This window comes from Streptopelia decaocto (genome assembly GCF_964273445.1).
Source record: "Streptopelia decaocto genome assembly, chromosome: 17".
NCBI lineage: Eukaryota > Metazoa > Chordata > Aves > Columbiformes > Columbidae > Streptopelia > Streptopelia decaocto.
The window spans coordinates 6,814,164-6,835,354 of record NC_138672.1 but is presented as its reverse complement, the minus strand read 5'-3'; the positions used below and the strand labels follow the sequence as shown (position 1 = coordinate 6,835,354).

At 50.8% G+C, this 21,191-nt stretch overlaps 3 protein-coding genes across 5 annotated transcripts; 1 reads left to right on the top strand and 2 right to left on the bottom strand.

The window, feature by feature from the left end:
• The first annotated feature begins 79 nt into the window (after nt 1-79).
• LOC309447190 (putative methyltransferase C9orf114) lies at nt 80-5,596 on the top strand. 2 transcript variants are annotated; one of them, XM_082067585.1, is made up of 12 exons: nt 80-160; nt 250-292; nt 409-528; nt 840-999; nt 1,665-1,754; nt 2,032-2,081; nt 2,322-2,452; nt 3,052-3,124; nt 3,490-3,588; nt 4,263-4,365; nt 4,906-5,053; nt 5,238-5,590. In XM_082067585.1, exons 1-12 carry the CDS (start codon nt 119-121, stop codon nt 5,310-5,312), a joined length of 1,134 nt encoding a protein of 377 aa, XP_081923711.1. In that variant the 5' UTR covers nt 80-118; the 3' UTR covers nt 5,313-5,590. The 2 variants fall into 2 exon arrangements, with proteins under 2 accessions (XP_081923711.1, XP_081923710.1); XM_082067584.1 differs by having other exon boundaries at nt 2,032-2,452; nt 5,238-5,596.
• A 350-nt stretch (nt 5,597-5,946) lies between these two features.
• On the bottom strand, nt 5,947-8,515 carry ENDOG (endonuclease G). Its single transcript, XM_082067588.1, has 3 exons — nt 7,884-8,515; nt 7,213-7,322; nt 5,947-6,692 (listed from the first exon to the last, which is right to left on the bottom strand). Exons 1-3 carry the CDS (start codon nt 8,382-8,384, stop codon nt 6,407-6,409), a joined length of 897 nt encoding a protein of 298 aa, XP_081923714.1. The 5' UTR covers nt 8,385-8,515; the 3' UTR covers nt 5,947-6,406.
• Nucleotides 8,516-8,548: 33 nt separating this feature from the next.
• Nucleotides 8,549-21,114, bottom strand: TBC1D13 (TBC1 domain family member 13). Of its 2 annotated transcripts, none has more exons than XM_082067587.1 (12): nt 21,034-21,114; nt 20,863-20,936; nt 20,327-20,367; nt 19,798-19,859; nt 19,407-19,506; nt 17,994-18,076; nt 17,676-17,835; nt 16,663-16,870; nt 15,805-15,968; nt 14,268-14,428; nt 13,979-14,036; nt 8,549-12,923 (listed from the first exon to the last, which is right to left on the bottom strand). In XM_082067587.1, the coding sequence occupies exons 1-12, from the start codon at nt 21,054-21,056 to the stop codon at nt 12,858-12,860; spliced, it is 1,200 nt and encodes a 399-aa protein (XP_081923713.1). In that variant the 5' UTR covers nt 21,057-21,114; the 3' UTR covers nt 8,549-12,857. The 2 variants fall into 2 exon arrangements, 1 of the variants encoding a protein (XP_081923713.1); XR_014185578.1 differs by having other exon boundaries at nt 12,842-12,923; nt 14,268-14,364.
• Nucleotides 21,115-21,191: the final 77 nt, after the last annotated feature.

Here is a 21,191-nt window from a genome sequence, read left to right as displayed (position 1 = left end):
CTCCTGCCTGGCCATTGGCTCAGGGGACACCGCCCTCCGCCCCCATTGTGGGCAGGCCCCTGCGCTCTCCAGCCAATCAACGCCCGGCGGGGGCGTGGCCGCGGCACGTGGGCGGAAGATGGCGGACGGCGGCGCGGCCAAGCGGCCCAAGGCGCTGCAGGTGGGGCTGGCGCGGCGGTTTCCCGGTTACCGGGGCGGCCCCCGGGGGGACCCGGCGGTCACGGCCGTAACGATCGCTCTCTCCCGCAGGCTCCGGACAGGAAGGTGGACTGGCGGCGCTGGAAGCAGGAGAGTAAGGCCAGGCCGCCGTGAGGGCGGGCAGGCAAAGCGGGTGCAGCCCTAACCCGTGTGCTCCCCGCTCTGAGCGGTCAGGGCTCGTTGTTCCAAGCTCGTTGTTCTCCGTTCCAGGGAAAGCCGAGAAGAAGAAATGGAAGGAGATGAAGCTCCTGAAGAAACTGGAGAAGCAGCGGATGCAGGAGCTGGAGGAACAACAGGCAGAGAAGCAGGAGGAGCAGAAGGAGGATAAAGGTGGGGCTGCTGTGGGGCTGGGTGAAAGAGCCGGAGAACTCGGGTCGTTAAAAGCCAGTCAATTTTACATATTCCTAGGAAAGGTGCCACACAACTTCATAGATCCGATATAGATCAATCCAAGTGCATAAACAGGCACAAACACACTGCCACGAGCACTCATGAGACCTTAAGAAAAAACCTGTGATTACAAAAATCTAAGAAACAAAGTTTGCCCGTTTCTCCCACCACAACCACAGCCGAAACGGTGAATAAAGCGCCGTGCGCGCAGCTGTCGCGCTCGGCTCGGCTGACCGCGCTCTGCTCCCCAGGGCGGCACCACACGCTGAGCGTGGCCCTGCCGGGCTCCATCCTCAACAACGCCCAGTCGCTGGAGCTGCGCACCTACCTCGCCGGACAGATCGCTCGGGCCTGTGCCATCTTCTGCGTGGATGAGATCGTAGTGTTTGACGAGCATGGAGAAGACGTAAAGTAAGGAGGAGCCACCTTCTTCTGCAGAAAGTGTTTCCTCTCTCCATTCTGCTTCTTCAGTCTTATTAAGCCAAGACCAGAAAAGAACTGTGTGTTCTCAAGCGAATGCTTCAGCCTCTCTGGGCTGCCAGGATTAGTAGGACTTCTATGCCACTGGGCAAAGATGGGGGTTTTTCCACCACCCTTTCTTTCCACCACCCTTAACTGCTCTGGCAATTAAGATCGTTTATCCCAGTATACAGACAACAAAAACAGTAGGAGGTCAAGTCCTCCTGTACTCTTGCTGTGGAGGGACAGGGTGTACCTATACCCTTATGGAAGATGAATTCCTGTTCCTTCAGCTTCTCACCTGCCATGCAATCCTGTAGCGTCCAGCTCAGCGCATCCAACTGCCAGGTTGTGTCAACACAGAGAGATTAAAAAAAAAAAAAAGAAAAGAAAAGCTGCAAAAGGCATTTGGCTTACAGAGGGTTCCAAATACAACTTGTTAAGTCTCTACCTCTGGAGTAGCCCTTTTACAAGGTGGCCCATGTATTTCCTGGGGTGGAGGGAGGGCGTGCTGCTATTTTCAGATTAAGTAGCAAAGCTTGGTCTTCTGTAGACTTGACTATTTGGGGCTGTACGGTCTCGTGCTGAGTTCACAAGCTGCTTTCTTTCTCTTTCAGGACTGTGGAGGGGGACTTTGAAGGAATCGGGAGGAGAGGCAAGGCTTGCGTGCAGCTGGCTCGGATCCTGCAGTACTTGGAGTGCCCTCAGTAAGTGCACCGTGGTCAGGCTGTGCATCAGGACTGACTGCCATGGTATCGCATGCCAGAGGTGATGGGAGCACGGGCCAAACTGTCTGTGTTGCACAATTATGCAGGATCTGATTGTTTAACTGAAACAACAGCAGTGAATGCAGGATGCAAAACGCATGCTACCTTAAAGGTATATTGAGAATTGGAGGTGCCTTTGAGTTAATGCAGGGCTAGAATGGAGGGTTGGATTCCACAAAAATAACTGTTTTCACGTTTCAACCTTCTCTGGTAACAGGTACTTAAGGAAATCCTTTTTCCCAAAACACGAGGATCTGCAGTTTGCAGGTAAGGATGCAGCTGTCTCTGTCCCGAGCTGTTGGCTCCCCCTTCCTGAGCTCTGTCTCTTGTTTTCCATGGGATGCCCAGAACTGAATAACTTTTCCCCACTTCAGAGCACAGGCAAGGTGCTGTGCTCTGGTATACTGGACCAGAGCGGGAGGGGGCAGCAGAGCAGTTGTACTTTCACCTGTTGTCCCACAGTTTGTATTGTCTTCTTAGCAATTGTTTTTGTCTGTGCTGTTCTAGGGCTGCTCAACCCCCTGGACAGCCCCCACCACATGCGGGTGGACGAGGATTCGGAGTACCGAGAAGGTGTAGTGTTGGACCGGCCGACTAAGCCAGGCAGGGGCTCTTTTGTTAACTGTGGGATGAGGAAGGTATGTCTGTCACCCACAGATCCCAAACTCATTTCCCCTGTGTCTCTGGTGGATTTGAAGCAGGCAGGGTGGGTATTGCTGGGTTTCTAAAGGCCTTAGCCGGCTGGCGTGGGGTTTAATGCTGTTGCTGTCTTGTCCCTTCTGGCTCATTAATGGTTGTAGCTTCCAAGTCCCGGCAGGGCTGACCATTCTGGCAGGTCATTGCTTCACTGCTGGAGTTGAACCTTTGAGCAGCAAAATAAGTCAGACTGAGACCCAAGTCACCCTGAGCCTGGTCTGCACGGCATGCACCGCACCGGCTCTGATCATAGAGTCGTTTAGGTTGGAAAAGACTTTTAAGATCATCATTAACCCAACACTGCCACGTCTACCTCTAAATTGTGTCCCTAAGAACCTTATCTACATGTTTTTTAAGCCCCCCCAGGGATGGTGACTCCACCACTGCCCTGGCAGCCTGTTCCAATGCCTGATAGTAACAATGATTGTAGAGCTCCTCACGGCAGCTCCAGGCCAGAACAGATCCACTTCCCCAGAGGGTTCCCTTCCTTCCCCACCCACCCCAGTATTTCCAGAGTGTCTGATGGTGACTGTCACTGCAGGAGGTGCAGATCGACAAGCAGCTGAACCCCGGTCTGCGAGTCACCGTGCGCCTGGAGGAACCCCAGAAGCCAGGTAATCCACTGCTCCATGAGCATCCCTGAACTTCAGTCCCGCAGGAGCTGATTCTTCTGTGTGCCACCGTTCAGATTATCCATGTTTGAAGGTAGCCAACAGCTCTGCATGTTCCCATCACACACAGACTTAATAACACCCTTACCATACCTCCCTAATTAACTGGAAAGAACCGGCAGCTCTTTGACCAACAATAAACAGCCCAAACATAATTGCACGCTTTCCAGAATGTGCTCCAAAGTGCAGTTCTTGGTTGTACACCAAGTTGGTGCTCTACCCTGGGAGAAGCTACCTTGTATAGCTGGTCAAACCCAGCTGCCACTAGGAGACCATGGGGGTTGTTTATCTCTTTGCATCCCTTTCAGAAGCCAAAGTGCGGAAAGGCACCGTGGTGTCCTCACACCACCCTCGGACGGTGTCAGGCTTGTACTGGGGTTACAGCGTCCGCCTCGCCTCCTGCTTGAGTAAGTATTTGCAGCGTTCTCCGCTCTCTCTGGGTTTCCACACTAATTTCAGGCCTACTGGCTGCACATCTGAGCACACATTAACATGTTCGAAATCTCTTTTGTCTCAAAGGCAGCTTACATGTGCAGCTAGCAGCCACGTGGCAATCAAATGTAAGGGCTAAAGCTAGAGGTGTAAATCACCCCAGTCACCCACCAGCACTCTGCCCTGGACTTCCACTCACCATTGTGCCAAATGTCCATGTTGTAGAAGGAGACGAGAGTTGGTGCTCTCCATCTCCAGCCAGTACATCTCCATTTCCACGATAAGGACCTCCTGCTCATTCACATCAAAGCCAGCAGTAACATTTGAGCTCAGGAGCCCTGCAAAATCCTTTTCCTGTCTTCTGATTGATTTGACCTCCCTTAGTCAAGGAATAGCTCCTGGCACCTGTTAAAGCTTTGAGGAAAAGCTGCTGCAGTTGAGAAAGGTGCCAGAGATTCCTGCAGCAAGGGAATTCTGTAGGAATCATTGTCTTGGTTGTACTGTGTACTCCTGATGTACTCGTGGCCCTGAAGAGCAATTGCTGCTGCTGCTGCCACTCACCTGGGGAGTGTTCTGGGCTGTCCAGAAAGCACACACAGCGTGGGTGAGGGCACCACATGAATAATTCCATATTGCGTTTGTTTCCCAGGCGCTGTCTTTTCAGAGTGCCCATTCAAGGAAGGCTACGATCTCTCTATTGGGACCTCAGAGAGGGGCAGCTCTGTGGACCAGGCCACTCTCCCCTCCTTCAGGTTCGTGTCCTGGCCCCACTCCGAGCCCCCAGGGCGGGCTGGTGCAGGCAGCAGAGCTGCACTGTGCCCTTGGTGTTCTCCCAGGCAGGAGCACTCCTACATTAAAGTGCGAGACTCACCTACAGGCTCCCTCCCATGCTCTGCTGCTTCCTTTCACACCAAGGCACATTTCTCTGCATCCCAGAAGCTGGGGGAATACCCCAGGACAGGGCCAAATGCCTTACCTGTTTCTCTGGAGTTGGTAGCAGGGACTGTTGCATTGGCCAAGCGCTGTGGGGCTTTGTTAGGGTGGGGGCTGCACTGGGTGTTGTCAGCAAGAGACACAGAGGGGATTGAACACATACCTGGATACCTGAACAAAAGAAATGAGTCTGCTTCTTGCAGATAAGGAGAACTGTTTACGTAAAGCCAATTCTTAATCCCCTTGAAGGTTCAAGGCACACGAACAGCTCTCGTGTGTACACCTTGTAACATCTGCCTTGGTACAGGGGTAGGTAAGAGCCAGTTTTCCCCCTTACCCTGTCCCTCTGCTCTCCCCAGGCATGCCCTTGTCGTGTTTGGAGGTCTTGAGGGCTTGGAAGCTGGGGTTGATGTGGACCCAAACCTGGAGGTCACTGACCCAAGTGTCTTGTTTGACTTCTACCTGAACACTTGTCCCGGCCAAGGCAGCAGAACCATCCGGACTGAGGTAGGACTGATAACGTGGTGGGGCACGATGCCTGTGTGCACAGGGCAGTGCTGCGTTTCTGCCTCCGGCGGTGACGCAGGTGGCCTACGTGTTGTTCCCCATGGTGACACCTCAGCAGAGAGCGGTGGCTTGCCCGGTGCTCCTCAGAGAGCCGCGGTTCTGACTGCCGCCTGCTCTGTTCCAGGAAGCGCTGCTGATCTCTCTGTCTGCGCTGAGACCGCACATCGATAAGGCTGTGAAGACGCCCAGTGACAGCTGAGGGAAGGGAAACCACTGACCTTGCTGTCAGCTGAGGACTGTTTCAGGGAAGCGGCTCTTCAAATGTGGGGCCAAGACACAGCGGGACGAAAGCTGGCAGTGCCACCAGACCAAGTGTCTGGCTGCTGTTGGGAGCAGCAAGGCTGCACCTTTCTGCCTGCATGGTCCAGCCAAGGACTCTGCAGCTGCAACAAGCCTGGCAGCAGACGAGTTCTTGGCAATTCAGACGTCTGGGGTGGGGAATAAAGCAGTGTGGAAGCTCAGCTGCCCTGAGATCTGTGTGTGTCTTGGTGAAGGGGATGGGCACTTGCCTCTGCAGCCATGGGGCCTTCAGATTTAAAGGAATCAAAACTTAATCCTTATGCCAAGAAGCTGTTCCTGTCTCAGTGATCCCGACTCCCTCATCCTACCTTTCACCTCAAAGGCTTTGTCCTTCCCAACAGCAGGAAGGGCCAGAGCTTCAGTTGGGCCTCAGCACTAAAGCACATCAGCACAGCTTGGGACAGTCTGGCTCCACCTGTGATGCCTTAAGCTCTGCTCAAACAGGAAAACAGCTGGAAAAGTTGGCTCTGTCCTCCCCCCTCCTTCTGCAATATCCAGGACTTTGGGAAGAGCAGATAAGAAACAACCAATACTTTGGGGTTTCAAAACTTTACTGTTAAAACCATCTTCTGAAAGAAAACAATCATACAATCCTTTGGCCACAGAAAGGCAGGAAGCTCACCTTTCCTCCCCCTTGCCCGTCTTGCTCCCATCCTTCCCTGCTAAATAGCAGAAATTAAGTAACTTCCCTTTGTGTCTTAATGAGCCCCACACAACTCAAACGGAGCAATCACAGGGGTACGCTCAGTACTGCAGATGAGGGGAAAAATTCTAAAGATCTACGATGGTGCCAAGTGCCCAGGAGCTTTCTGCAGGACCTGCCCTTGAGACCTGCTGTGTGTGTGTCACTGTCACACAGAACAAGGGGAAGGGTAAAGGGAAGCATTGCCTTGATTATTTCCCACACTTAAAATTGCACAAGAAAACTATTATTCTGTGGACAACTGCTGTGAGTCCCTTCCCAGGGGATACCTGGATTTGTTTAGTCACGGTTCAACGCTTGTTTCCAGCTGTGATGGCTTTCAAGTTACTTGTTCTCTTCAAGATGTTTGGGACAAAGAGGAGCCCCGAGGCACGCTCAATGCTCTCGATGGGAACCAGGAACCGTTCCAGGGGGATTTTCTCATCCACAGGGCTGTTGGGCATCACATACGAGCGCAACTCGATCTCCCCGCTCTCCTTTTCCAGGATGAGCACCTTGAAGAAATGGGTGGGGACAGCCACGTTGTTCTTCCCAATCACCTGATACTTGACGTACATCTTCCCATCGGGCTCCATCCTGCACCAGCAACATTGACAGGGTGAGGCTGAGCTGTGTACTGGGTCTGCTCCCCCAAATCCCCTCCCTGCCGTCTCTCTAACAGCCTTTCTAAGCTATTTCCTGCTGCTGAAGAGATTTCAACACGTGACAGCTGCTCCTCAGCGCTACAGGAAGGTCTTTGCAAATATAGGCATGCTCTTAAGTGGAGAAATAGTTCATTAAATAAAACCTAGCAGCTTCATTCTGCAGTGAATGGGTCTGCAGTCTAATATGTAAATCTAATAATCTAGTCATCTACTACTACAAGATTGTTAAGCGCTGCAAACAAAAGTGGCTTGGTTATGTTGTAGCTCAAGAAACCCATCCTTACAAAAACATCAACTGAACAGGAAATACTAAAAATAATCCCAATCCTAAGTACCTTTCCACAGAACCCCTGTGCACAGCGGGTCTCAGCAGATCACTCTGTCTAGAACAGCTGGGAGGCTGCACCCCGAGCCTGCTCCCCCTTCCCAGCACGACGCGCCCTTGTGTTTACCTGGGCAGGAAAAGGGGTCCCGTGCAGACATAGACGTTCTTGTTGCTCCTCGCCAAGCTTCTGCTGTACTTCTCAAGGTTATTCCAGGCATTCTGGTTTAAATGAGGGTTCTAGAAACACAACACAGGCAACAGTCAGTTGCTGGGGAATGTCCTCACTGTTCTGCCTAATAACACCTGTCTTCCCAGCAACATGCCTTGCAGCACCCCAAGCGCTTTCCAGAAGAGATCTCCACTATCACTTTGGCTTCGAAAGCCGCGTAGGGCGAGGTCTGGGCGTGCACACCCAGGAACAGAATCCATTCGCCTCAGGCCATGATTTTTGCAAATTTCTGTCCCCCTGTTTAACTTTGCTCCTGCAAGGAGCTGCACTGAACCACGTCTCTCCGGCTTGAGAGAAGCACCCAGGCAGGTGTGTTTGCAGGATCGCTGCTGTTGGGTTTAGCCGGAAATCCGGCACCCCCGAATGACCTTGGCCACTTTGGACTCTCTTTGGTGAACCACACTAAGGACAAACACAGGGCAGCCGCTCGGAGGTGGTTTCCAGCAGGGAGCAGCGTCTGCCCTTGAACACGGGCAGCTCCGGGCTGCCCCCTGCACCCCCCCCGGGCCGGGCGAGTCTCCCTGCGGGTCCCCAGGGCTGTGGCAGCCGGTGCCCGCGGCGGGTCCTACCTGCGGGGCGATGTTGCTGAGGTAGAACGTGTCCCGCATGGCCGCCTGGCTCCACTTGTGGTTGGCGGCAGCGGCCAAGTGCCCCCGGTCGAAGCCGCTGCCGCGGTAATCGGCGTTGGTAGCGCGGTGATACTCGTGCACCGAGTCATCCTCCTGGAAGTCGCAGGCGGCGCGGTCCGAGGTTCCGCTCAGCGTGTCCCGGTTGAGCTGTTCGATCACCCAGAGCGCGCTGCGGCTCCGCGGGTCGTAACACAGCACGTAGGACTCGCGGCTCCGCAGCTGCGCCAGCCCGGGCAGCCCGTACTTGGTCAGCTCCGTCCGCCCCGAGCCCGGCAGCGCCGGCGGACCGGCCGCCGCCACGGCGGGCACCACGGGCAGGCGGCCCAGCAGCCCCTCGGCCTCCGCATCGCCGCGGGCCCGGCGGCGGGAGGTCAGCGCCGCCCCCAGCCCCGCGCCCAGGGCCAGCGAGGCGCCGGGCAGCAGCCAGCGCGCCCGCAGCATGGCCGTGCGCTGCGCCGCGGGAGCGCCCGCCGCTTAAACGGGCCTCGGCTTGCCAGGGGAGCGATGCGCTACCGAGGGAGCATCGCCGCTTTAAGGGCAAGAGGGCGCCGCGGCTCCGAGCGCGCCCAGGGCAGGCGGAGGGAGAAGCGGCTGCGGCCCCGGTGTGCAAAGAACCCAGTTTATTGGGAGATATTAGAGAACAGCGTGAAACGAGTCCCGGAGAAAGTACAAAAATAACGAGCAGTCAGAGAGGCGAAGAGGGGGCCCACGGCTCCCCCCGGCCGGACGCGACGGCGACATCCCGGCCCGGTCACAGCCCCGCCGGCGCCGCTGTCCCACCCCGAGAACAGCCGCACTGTCACCCTGCGGTGTCGCCCTCTAGAAAAGCCACCGCTCCGGGGTGGGAAGGCAAAGCAATGGTTTGGGGGAGGCAAAGCAAAACCAACATGCCGGAAAGATGCTGATGGAGGGAGCCCTGATGATTTAATATACAGCCCTGGCGATTTAATCTACAGGCCAGATGATTTAATATACACAGAGCCCCGGCTCGCTGCTGGTGCTGGGCTCCCCCAGCTGCTGTCCCAGAGGGCACTTGGAAATCCTGTAGTCATCAACCATAGCAGCAGTAACTCCAAGCTCAACACACCGAGTCACAGCAACAGATGTTTGCACAAAGCCACCCAATTTAGTTAAAGGAAGCATTATAAAAATAGTGTTTAAAAAGAGGCATAAAAGGAGTTTTAGAGTGATAAAGTGTTCTCTACACCCGGTTCTGGCAATTCTTTCCAGTCAAGGTAAAAAAAAAAAAGGAAGTGTTATTTGTTCCTCTCTGTCGGGCAAAGGGCATTTTAGAAAAGTGCTCCAAATGGATGAAGTCACCGATACTCACTGAGGGAAAACAGCTTCTGCTTTCCCAAACACCCCGGCTCCTCCAAAGCAACTTCTGGCCTTCACTCACTGCCAAAGCGTAAATAACTCTAGGCTAGGTCACAAAATTCAAACTCAAAATCAGTGTTCTGAGTGACCACCAGCAATGACTGGATCTCTAGGATCCTGTTACTCCTATCTCACTGGCAAAGCCACAGTTTCCCAAAGCCTGAATTAGAGTGAGGGGCAGGTAGAACAGACCTCTTCCCCCAGGGAAGGCTCAACTCTCCCCACACCCAGCACAGTGTCCTGGTCTTCCTCCCAGTTGATCACAGGTCCCCCTTCCCCTGCCTGGCAGTAGTCCTGTCTGTGAGGAATGTGTTGTAAGGGCAATTTAACCATCCTCTGTTCAGGCCCCTAGGAACCAAGGAGTCCCCAAGTCACTCCAGACTAACACCCCCAGCCCACAGAAGTGCCGCTCCAGCCAACCTCGCTGCTCCTGCAGCGCATTGGGATTGAAGAAATCAGAGGTGGAAACATCAAGGGTGCAGCAGCTGTTACTCGGCCACACACACAAGGAACCACTAGTTAAATACTGTCTGACCTAAACAACAACAACATCACCAAAAGCCTTTGAGGAATGAAGCCAAGGAAACTCGAGATTCAAGAGCTGGTTACAAGTTAAGACTTTCTTTTCTCCCCTCAGAAAATGTGGGTTTGCTCTTAAAGAAAGCTTTGGAATAAAGAAGTGGATGTCTCAACTCATTGAAAAGTACAACTTTCAACAACCTTTTCCAACAGCAGAAGTCCTACCACACGGGAGGGGATAAGGAGGGACATAAAACAGCTTTTCATGTAGGAACCAGCCTGTCTGGGTGTACCAAACTTGCCACAAGTTCTCCCCAAAGAACTCAATCAGTTTAGCAGCTGTAGTCTGGATAAGGCTACAGAATTTACCACGGAGAACCTTCCATCAGCCAAAGCTCTCATCACATCCCATTAACCACTGCAAACCCTTTTATAAAGCATTTACCTCACCCCATAAAGAGAAGTAAGACAGCATAATGTAAACCTTTCAGCACCTCAGAAGGGAGAAGACAGCGTGACACCCACACACCCACCTGCGCTGCCAGAGCAGCCGCCTGCCCTGTATCTTCCTCAGGTGTTTTTGTTCCTACAGACCAAAACCTGACCCCAAGCTGCTCAATGTCACTGCAGAAGGTCAATTTCAGGGCCCAAATGATGCTTTGAGAACAAGCAGAAGATCAATCACAGGCAATACTCCAACCCCAATCTGCTTGCTGCCTTCTCAGGTTATTTTAGGGAGACTTCTGGCTATTCAGACCAGGAACTCTCCTGGATGCTCCTGCTACCAGTGAGCAAATACAGCATAAGTGAACCCTGCACTTGTGACAAGGACTCAAAATGGACAGCTCAGGTATTCAGGGTAGGAAGAGCAAGCAGAGCTCGTCCATGGAATGTGAGAGAGCTACAGCAGTATTTAGAGCAGAAGTGTTTGGAAGAGATCCAATTGTGCCTAAGAGTCTGACCCACCAGTTCCACACTTGTGCCTACCAAGCAGCCCTTTGGCCACACAAGGTTTAACTGGCCTCACTAGTCCAGGGTACTCAAAAGCTGAGACCATGAGACCACCTGGAATAGCTCAGCACCAGAAGGCAGGAAGAACATCCATCCACAGGATGCTTCATCAGGCAGCTGCCTCAGTCTACCAGTTTCATATTTCTTGGAGGAAACCTCTACCCTCTAGAAAGGACTGCAGCAGAGAGGGACACTGTTAGCCACAGGTACTAATCATAGATTGGTTGAAGTTCTCAGTTGCTCTTGCTTCACCACAGCAGCAACACCTGGCTGCACTAGTGTCACTTGAGCATCTTCTGAAGAGGCAGAGGTTGCTCGGCATTGCCAATAGGAACAGATGTCCTTGCATCAACCCGTCCTCCCATCTCCCCACTCCCCGCTGTGAGAGTTACAGTAGCCTGTGAAGAACCGGCCTTCAGCAAAGGAAATAACACTAGTAAAAAGGCTGAATGCCATCAACATCCCCCCTGCTAGGGCAATTCTAGGCCATCAGCAGCTTAAGCAGCTCTTACAAAGAAGACTGACCTTTAACAAATCAATACCCATAAATACCAAAAACTGTAGTGTCCAACAGCTACGCAGAGGTGAGGCAGCACAGCACGAAAGGGAAAAGCACGCTGGATTAGTGTTCGCTCAAGAGCTTCCGCAGCACCCAAGCACCCGGGTGCCAGCAGTTTCTCCCTCAGAGGATTACAGTTTCTGCTCAGCTTGACGCTGCTAGCAGGTGAGCATTTATCTCCATAGTGTGTCTTGGTCGATGTTCACCTGAGCCCCCTCCACTGTATTTGAAATGCAGCAGTTTCCCCTCTCAAGAGGGACAAGTGTCCAACGCAGGACGGTGACTCCAACACGACCAGTGGGCAGAGAAGCGGATCAGCCCCTGCAGTCAGCTAGTGACAGAAATGCTTGTGTGACCACTGGATTGCACCAGAAAAGGTCTCTGGTAGGTCAGACCTGTACCATGTCTCTTCCTGGCAAGAAGTACCATGAGACAATATCAAGGTCACTGTGACCAGAGCTTGTGCAGGGCAGTATTATGCAAGCCACTGAGGCAGAAAACCCCAGTGCCGTGCCTGTATAAGCCCCTAAACACGGCTGTCTTCATTGCACGCAGCTAGATGTCCATTTCTTGTATTTCAGAATCCTGATTGTAGCTGGATATGCTCCAGTTCAGAGCCAGGAAAGCAGCTTGAGGCTTCTGTGCAGCAACAAGCTCCTGCTCTAAGGCTGTGCGTGTATAAGGCTTGACTTCAAACTATACTTCACCCATTGATTAAAACCACCACAGTCTTGCATTCAAGGCAACCTTGTTGATAAGGTGATTCTGGATTCAGGCAGTTTCAATGCACGAAGCCACCAGCTGTCATCGTGTCCTCCCACCTCAGCTTCTCCAGGTCTCCTTCTGAGGCAAAAGGGTCCAAACCGCAGCTGTCAGATGACAATCACCAGAAGCCGATGCAATCTTATTTTTTCCACATCCCAGGGATGGCCAAGTGCGGACACGAGGGAGAAGAATCCAGAAGCTACTTGAACAGCAGGATGTGTGACTTCATGGGAATACATTCTGTTCGCAGGAGGAAGATCCTTCTATACTCACACACTAAAATCCACTGGACTCAGCCTGTCCCTTACTCATCAGAAGTTACTCCATGTGTTACTTCCATGATACAGGAGTCCATCTCTTGGGGGAAATGCAGACAGATGGTTTCCTTCTCCCCAATTTTGAAGTCATTAAAAGTAAGATACAAAGAACTGCTTTTGGCAGCACAGAGGCATTTGAGATTTGAAAAAAATCTGGAGTGCAGGTCCCAAGTAGATGGGGAAGTAATCAGTCCTTGACCTAATAAATAGAGTAGAAGGAAATCTTCAAGGTGGCCCGTAGCTCAAACACAAAACCTGAAGTCCTGCAGAGACCATGAGGAGCTTCAATGCACCACACTGTACAGGGGCATCTCCTGGGATCTGCTGCCACACAGTTTCTCTGACACCTTTTATTGGGCTCGTGGACTATTTTGAATCCTGAAGTTCCTTTGCCTTCTTCAAAATCAGGTGAACATCAGAGATGGGATAATCCTGTATCAAAGAAACAAAATCATATCATTGACTATGCAGCGTTTCTTGCACACATTGTTCAACCTAAGCAGGGCAAACCTTGATAACAGCATTCGTAGCTTATCACAACACACTGCCATGTTCAGTTACTCCCTTAACAGCTAAAAGTTTATTCTTTTGTAACTGACAGAGCCTCAATACCCTTCAGGAAGGTTGGTTTGTTGTTTGTGGTTGTTTTTTGGTTGGTTGGTTGGTTGGTTTTGTGTGTGTGTGTTGTTGTTTTGGTTTGGCTTTTTGTTTGCTTTTTTAATTTGTCCTCCAAGGTGCAGTGAGCTGGCCTGCTCCAAGCTATCTTCCTGCCAGAAAGCCTTATCAAAGCCAGGATCTCGCACAGCCCAAAGCAGGAACTGGCAGAATCTGAGATATCCTACCGTTCAGCGCAGCTGTTTTCAACCTTGGGCTCTGACAGATCTCTGAACTAAACTAAAGCCCCCGGCCAATTCATTTAACACTGTTACACAGGGTTTCACATCTTTGCTGTAAAATATTTTTTTTGCAAACTGAAAGACATTACAAATCTATAGTCTATAACAATTTCTTGGTCAGCCAGAATGGGTGCACAAGCAAAAGGATTTTAATGGCAACACTGGGTTCCAGACAGCAGCACTGTGCCCCACCAGCAGAAGACCACAGAAGGAATACTACTCTCTGAAAAAAGGCCCATTGCAACTGTAGCACTAAAAATGGGGAAGAAGGACAAGAGATCCTCACAGAGCTAGGACAACAAACCAGTGTACATCCACTGTCTGTGTGTGGAACTGAAAACTCAGCAGCACAGGGAGCAGAGACACCACCACCAAGGAAGATAAAGTAGCCATTTGTCCCGCTTTCAGTGTCCCAGTGGGTGGTGGGGACCAGAGCACGCTGCAAGATTGACCTTAAGGTTGTTCTGCATGTGACCATCAGAAATCTGGTACTTCTCTTCAGCCAGGCACACCCCGACCATCACCCTCCCTCCCAGCACTATTTCCAGACTCTTCAGATTGCTCCATATGCCAACTATGTTTAATCCTTACCTGTAGCAGCCTCATGTTCAGAGTGAAGTCTCCTTCCAGCAACTGATCCCGGATTAGTCTGAAAGATGGAAGTTATTTCAGCTACTTTTGACTCTTTACAGAAAAACTTCAAAACCAGGCTACATTGTGCTGTTATAGAAGCTTTTGAAAACAATTTTGCTACCACTGTGAGCAGTGACTACAACCCAGTCACCAGATGCCTTAGCACAAGTCTACAAAAGACTCCTGGATCCACGGATTTAGGTAAAGGAGGGAAAGAGAAGAGCAGGAAGGCTACCTATGTACTTACGTCAACATGGCACAACAGACGAGCAGAAGAAAATCAAAGCGCTTGTCATCAGCAAAGAGGGAGTCCCAGATCCGGATGACGTCTGGCAGCAGGAACTCTTGGGACAAGAGCAGTGTCAGCCAGCGAAAGGCAAAGAACTGGGGTTTGATGTTCTGTTCTTGCTGTCAGACATGCACCAGGCAAAGAATGAGTACGTGCTCTTGGACAATTCCTTACAAGAGATGCACCCCATGTTTCCATCCCCATCTCCACCCTGATATGGCTCCAAGCTGCCAGCTCGTTCTGCAACATCAGCAAACCCACCGCCTCTTTTGAAGAATCTCACATTCAAGCCAGACTGAGAGATTTTAAATGCAGCCATGTCTGCAGGCGAGCCAGAAAACGCTCCTCTGTCCACAACATGGAAGCTTTTCTTCCCAAAGGCACTATTTGTGTTAGTTCTGTTAAACTTGCCAAGTAATTTTAACGTTCCCAGTTGAACAGCATTTTATCTGCGAAGCCGCAGCCTTCCCCCTCTAGCAGAGGCACCGTGTTGTCAGGATTTCCTCTCCCTTCCAGAAGCCCTGTATTTATCAGGTTTACTATTCACAAAACAAAACAAAGATGTAACAGAGTTCACACTGACGGCCAGTAAAACACACTGTAAGCACTTCTAGCCTGAAACTTTCTTGTTTTCTGGTGTCAAACCCAAGAGACCATATGTTTAAACAAGGTCAAACAAGTTCAGGATCCTGATGATATTCTTAAGGATTCGTTGGTGCATGGTCAAAACCGTTTCCTGCTGGCCAAACAGTAAGCCATTTATTTTCTCCCCATAGATTCCACCACCAGCTGACATTGTGGGTTGTGCCACTGTGCTGACAGATCATCTTTTGGATTATAAGATAAATACATCCAGATTTATCTTAACACAAAAAAAAATCTCAGTGTGACTTGGTGAAGGTTGGAGTAACAGGAACAGCTTTGCACTCTAAACTCTCCTTGGACTTTCACTTACAGCAACCTGTAAGACCTAAAGATGTTTACAACAAAAGCTGCTTCTAGATGTTCCACAAACACCAGCACTCCGAGACCCCTGCAGGAAGGAGTGGGTTGTTTATTGTTTGGTTTTTAAAGATGGAGACACAACTCCTGTAACCTCAAATTCCAAGAAACTCTAGAGCAAAACTTCTGTTTTTCCTGATGACCAGAAGAGACTCCAGCTCCTACTAGATCTCAACCCAGGTAACCAGGGACTGTGGCCAAGTCCCTTCCGACTCACAGCTGGCAGCTTTGCAACAACTATTGTTTGGTTTTGGTCAGGCAGGGGAGGAAAGCCTGGCTGTGTCAGCTCGCTCTGGGCTCACTCCAAGGAGAGGTTGTTTCAGCTCACCGATAAAAGAGTCTCTGTGTCCTATAGGCAAAGCCCTTCGTGCACCCTCTCAACCTTCCTATTCAAGCACAGTAACAGTTTAACAAGACTGGCTGGCATTTAAACACACTATTAAGCTCCACTCCATCCATTCCCACGGGACTCATGAAACATGTAGCTCCTCACCAGTTTCAAATACAGCTCCACATCTTTCTCCTTCAGGGTGGAATAGACTTTCTCCATTTTGTAGGTAATACCACACTGAGAATCATCCAGGCTTTTAATGAAGTTGTCCCGAATTTCGGCCATCAGATTGGTAAAGCAGAAAAACGTGTCAGCTTCAGCATGTTCTGAAAAAATATAAGAAAAATAATTAAAAATAAAATTATGGAGGAATAGAAAAAGCATCACTGACAGAGGCACAGAGACTTAGAACTGTTCTTACTCCATAATCTGGTTGCTGTACTGGATTCAAATAGTACAGCCCACAAGATCTGGGCTTGCTTATTCTGGGACAAGATGAGACGCTTTTTTTTAACTAGAAATGTCTACAGAGCCACTGCAGATACAGACCCTGTGTGCAACACAAGGTCTTCATGACATGGGGTCACAAACGAGTTATCTATGCCCAAGAACACCATCTGCTGTCCCTGCCATCAGCACACATCCTCAGAGCTCCCATGAAGTAGAAGCAACAGCCAAAGTACTCCTATTCCGTTCTTTCTTTTATCAGGTAAATATAGTACAAGCAAACAAGAGCTTCTAAAGACATATTAAGTTTCAGGAAGTGCAATTTAGATCCATACAAAACAAAGAAAAACCTCTCAAAAATCCTCACTTCCCATGTCCTCACCCCTCACAAGCCCACTGAGTTTCTATCAATTTGCTGTGGTCCCCAGAACTCCTCATTTCTTGCTGTATTTGCTTTTTAGCTCTAATCAGGCAAGACAGAGTCGTGTAAACAGAGTCTTATTCCCAAATCAGTTCTTTACGCAGAGAGCACATAGTACAACAGCCATTACTGAGCAGCCAAGTGTCTCTCACCTTTCCACTCACTGTTAGGATCTGTAGCAAAGGTGTAGTAAAGAGGCCCCACGATTTCGTTCATGCCCTGAACGTACGCTATCCCAGGGTTCAGCTTGGCATAGATGAACAGGATTCGCTCCACCACTTCCCAGTGAGCTTCGCAGCCGTTGGGCAGAACTTCATACTCACTCAGAGAATTAGGTGTGCTTTTAAGAGGGGAGCTCACCTGAAGAGCAAGGCAAGAGTAACGTTGATTCAGGATAACCAACTGGCACAGATAGTTTTGTACATGCGATAAATTTAATTTTTAAGACACAAAGTCCCCCAGAATATTTGGGCAGCTTATACCAAGGACATCAGTGTTCACACAAACCAAGAAAAGTAACTTGGGAAGCCCAAAGGCACCGATATCCTCGTGCTGGCTACCCCAAGGAACAAAACGGCCTGTAGTGCCAGACAGTTCCCCCGAATCACTGCACGACCTGATCCCACGCAGTACAGAACCACAGCAGTTCCACGTCTTTGTTAGTAGTGTAAAGAACGTAGAGATTTGCTGTGGTAGCAAAGCCACCTTCCCCAAAAGCGTGTGGCGCCTGAACCGCAATACTCATGAAAGAGCTGACACGGATTTGAGCAGATATCCAGCTCTCTTCCTAACTGCAGGTTTATGAGATCAGTTCTGGAAATTATGTAAATTCACCTTCAATAAATTAACCCCTCGGTGTTTTTTGTTCCCATACAGAAAGGCACATGTCAAACATAAAATACTCACATCTCCCTGCAACTCCAACTTCCATCAAAAGTCAGGAAAAAATAACCCTTAGAAGTATTATAAATACACCTGTAATTCCCTGTCAAGCATCAGGCACATCATCTGGTTCCACAAAGCTGTTTAGCCACCAAAACACACAGTATGTGCTGGGGTGTTTGTCCAATTCCACCACACAAGCACAGAGAAACCGAAAAAAGCCCGAGAAACACCCTTCCCCCGAGACGCCATGCCCCACGGACAGCCACCACCTAGATCTCACATTTGTAACCCCGCTGCGGTTTCGTGCCACTGTCTGCGACTTGAGTGTGGTTTGTTCCACCCGCTTGCGCAGCGTCTCAAACTCATTTTGGGGGTCCAGGATTAAAAGGCAAGGGTAGTCTGTTGGGCGCTGGAAGAATGCCATGTCGGGGTACAGCCTCCTAGGATGGATGCAGAGGGAAATCAGGCATAAGAAGAGGGAAGTACATGCCCCATGTTGAACGTGAGGCTCGGTTTAATATTAAACTTTGTTTTCAAAGTACAAAGTGTTAACTAAGCCACTTGGGTTAAGAAACCTGAGTCATCGTGCCTCACGTACCTGACATCTTTGTCTATCTGGAGGAGCACTTCATTATCCTTGAAGTAAGTGTTCCATCGACTGTCTGGGTTTGGATTGAGAGGCTAAAGAAATAAACAACAGAAACAGAACCAGCATGTTTCACATGTATCAAAATCCTCAGTAAAATTTAAATCACATTTCTGCTGTCCCTCTGCCATCTACTACCAGCACACTGCTAACGCATCAGATTTATGTTTTTCTCTCACTAGCTACGTTTAGGGTTTGCTAGGAAGTGGATCAGAACTTGTGAAACAAGTGAGCACCCAGGTTCACTTAAGAGAGGCAGAAGCCAACATTTCCAAACCCTCGTCACCTGCTTCTTAAGGACTTTGTTCCCAAATCAGGTATCCAGTCCTGGATCAACAAGATTCCTGATTGCTGCTCCAACCCATACAACCAAGATAGTCTTTGTACTTTAGTAAGAGTGCTTTTGGTTATTAGTTACAAGTATCTCCCTCCACCTCAGCTCTGAGGCTGATTAAGTACAGCCATTGGGCCCAGGAAGGAAATACATGTTACTATGAACAAACTATCCTGTATCGGACCAGTTTTCCAATACGACAAACTTAACTCCCCTTCCACAGACAGACACACTTTCCTCTCTCCACATCGAGATCCAGGCAGAGTTAACAACTGAACGAAAGAAGAGAAGGGAGAAAAACAAAACAAAACGCAATGTTCCAAGACATTCCGAGATCACTGTAACATCTCCCAATGTGTGGAGTGTTACAAACACGCTGGTTTTACAGCGCCAAGGCCTCCAGAGATCACAGCGGCACAGATGAGTCTATGCTAGCAGAGAAGTTAATGTTCAGCACAAGTCATGGAAGCAGTTGTATCATTTTACAGCCTCTTCTGATCAGTTACCTCATTCCCTCCCCCAACACATACACTCTTAACAGCGCTTTCAGAGAAGGAAAAAGCCAAGCGAGGCAGAAAATAGCCAATTAAAGGCCAGCAGCAGAACCAGAAATAAGTGAGTCTCCTGCCATCAGTGCCATAGTCCAACTTGACCTGCTGTTCAGAGCAGCCTGCTCTGAACATGGACCAACATCCCAGGAGAACCCTCTGTGCTGCAGGTCCCTCCTGTCAGTCTCTCCCCTTCCCCAGCAGACCCACAGCCTGGGCAGCTTGCCCCAGAGGAGGAGAGGAGCCATTTGCATTGCCAAAAACACTTCACTTCATAACTATTGGTGCTCTGCCAATAATTCACACCGGAGGCTACTCCAACACAGGCGCTGTGCTGGTACCTAGGAACCGTCCCTCCTGCTGGCAGGGCAAAGTTCCCACAATCCAAGAACAGAGCCAAGAGCAGCCCAGGGTCTGGAATCCAGAACAACAGTTTATAGCTCTGGGGGATTTTCTTCAACACAAAGGTTTAACAGCACTTACGTGATCTTCTAATGTCACATCTTCCCTTGAAACACCCAGGTTGGCTTTGGCGATCCCAGGCTGGATAATCATTTCCTTTAGGAACTGGGAATACAGATCCCTTAAGGAAGAAAAGAGGAATTTGCAATGAAGCAGAAGATTAAGTCAACATAAGCACCCCAACTGAGTTCAAATATGACTCTCTGGACTACCCTGCTCAGCCAGAAGGCATCCGATTTTCTCTTAAGTTCAGCTGAAGAGGCCAATCCACCAAACCCAGGACACAGCCTACAGAACAGCACATTCCACAGGAGGACAATTCATTCTGTGAAAGTACTTAATTATTTAAGGAACTATTCTCCTTCTCTGCAGTTATAATTAGAAATAACGAAGCAAGTAGCAATGTCCTCACCTCTGTTTCTTCAGCAAATTGCTCCATAAGGCCTTCTCTAACGGGAGGTAGTTCAGAAGTATCTGTACAAAAGAGAGATGCACACAAATCACTATTTGGAGAATGAGCAATGATACCTGTAAGATGAGCAAACAAAACGCAGCAGCTGGAAACAGCCTTCTGAAAATACCCGGAGCTTTCTCCAAAAAGCCTCGTACTTCGCCAAGGGACAGTCAGGGATATTTTGGGGGCTGGTTTTCGACACAGACCTATTTGTAGGACTGATCAATAGCAAACCCAGCTGAAATGCACTCCTAGCTTAACACTGAGGGCTGCTCTCATGCAAAGAGCAGACGGCCACTTTCTATCCACCAAGTTACAATGGCAAGTCCTGTGTCAGTAGGTGCTATTGCGATCGTGCCAATGCTGATCTCCACGAAGTACTGTCAACTTTGAGTGGCTTTTAAGCTCTGGGTTTTTGGTTTGTTTACAGTTTTAAGTGCCCAAAGCATCCCTCACAAGAAACGAAAGCACCCCACGCAAAACCCACCTTCCAGCACAGGCAGCGCAAACCTCCGTCGAAGGGGATTCCTGTGGAACAGCAGGCAGAGAGGAAACCACATCAGTTATTGCCCCCATCGCCGTGTCAGCCCCGGCTTTGCCCACATCACCCACAGACAAGGCGGCGCTTTTCCTGCCCAGGGGGCAAGAAGTTTTCACAGGGACGCTACAGACGGTGCCAAACTTGCTGGGGGATGGAAAAGCAGAAAGCGGGTGACCATGCAGATGACAGCCAAGCCACAGCAGGAGCAAAGAAACCCGCAGGCGCCTCAGAGAGGGAGGGAAGGGCTCTCCTGCAAGTTTGCGGCTGTGCCCGAAGGCTGGGTGAGGCCTGGCAGAGCTTGGGCTTGAAAACACCCCCCCCAGCTCCGGGCTTCCAGCACCCGCCGCTTCCCAGCAGCTTGCGGAGGGGGCTGCGGAGGGGGCCCCAGCCGGACAGCCCGGGGCTCCGCACCCCCGAGCCCCGCACCCCACAACCGCCCCGCAGGGCCGTGCCCGGCGCGCTCCCCCGGCCGGGCCGCTCACCGCTGAAGCAGAGCTCACGGAGCTTGGCCAGAGCCACCGTGGGTTCGCCGAGCACCTCCTGGAAGTCCGCGATCCTAAGGAGAAGCGGAATCACAGCCGTTAGGGAGTTCGCTACCGGCAGCCTCCCCCCGAGCCCTCCCCGGCCCCGCGGGGAACAGCCCCGGCACCCACCGGCTCTGGTGCAGTCGCGACATGGCGGCCCCTGCCCCGCGCGCCGCAGAAACGCTCCGGCTGGAAACCCTGCTCGGGGGGGTGGGCGGGGGCCTCCGAGACCACGCCCCTCCGGCCACACCCACCCAGCGGCGGTGGCTCCGCCCCCGCGACCGCCT

Bases quoted from the DNA above. Each gene is read 5' to 3' on its own strand.
- LOC309447190 (XM_082067584.1), top strand. From the start codon at position 119: ATGGCGGACGGCGGCGCGGCCAAGCGGCCCAAGGCGCTGCAG. The intron at 4,366-4,905 runs GTTCGTGTCCTG...TGCTCTCCCCAG, and splicing joins GCCACTCTCCCCTCCTTCAG to GCATGCCCTTGTCGTGTTTG. The intron at 5,054-5,237 runs GTAGGACTGATA...GCTCTGTTCCAG, and splicing joins GCAGAACCATCCGGACTGAG to GAAGCGCTGCTGATCTCTCT.
- ENDOG (XM_082067588.1), bottom strand. From the start codon at position 8,384: ATGCTGCGGGCGCGCTGGCTGCTGCCCGGCGCCTCGCTGGCCCTGGGC. The intron at 7,323-7,883 runs GTAGGACCCGCC...TTGTGTTTCTAG, and splicing joins TCAGCAACATCGCCCCGCAG to AACCCTCATTTAAACCAGAA. The intron at 6,693-7,212 runs GTAAACACAAGG...TTGCTGGTGCAG, and splicing joins GGACCCCTTTTCCTGCCCAG to GATGGAGCCCGATGGGAAGA.
- TBC1D13 (XM_082067587.1), bottom strand. From the start codon at position 21,056: ATGTCGCGACTGCACCAGAGCCG. The intron at 18,077-19,406 runs GTAAGTGCTGTT...TTATTTCTTTAG, and splicing joins ATGTGACATTAGAAGATCAC to CCTCTCAATCCAAACCCAGA. The intron at 14,037-14,267 runs GTAAGTACATAG...TCCATCTTTCAG, and splicing joins GTCTGTTGTGCCATGTTGAC to ACTAATCCGGGATCAGTTGC.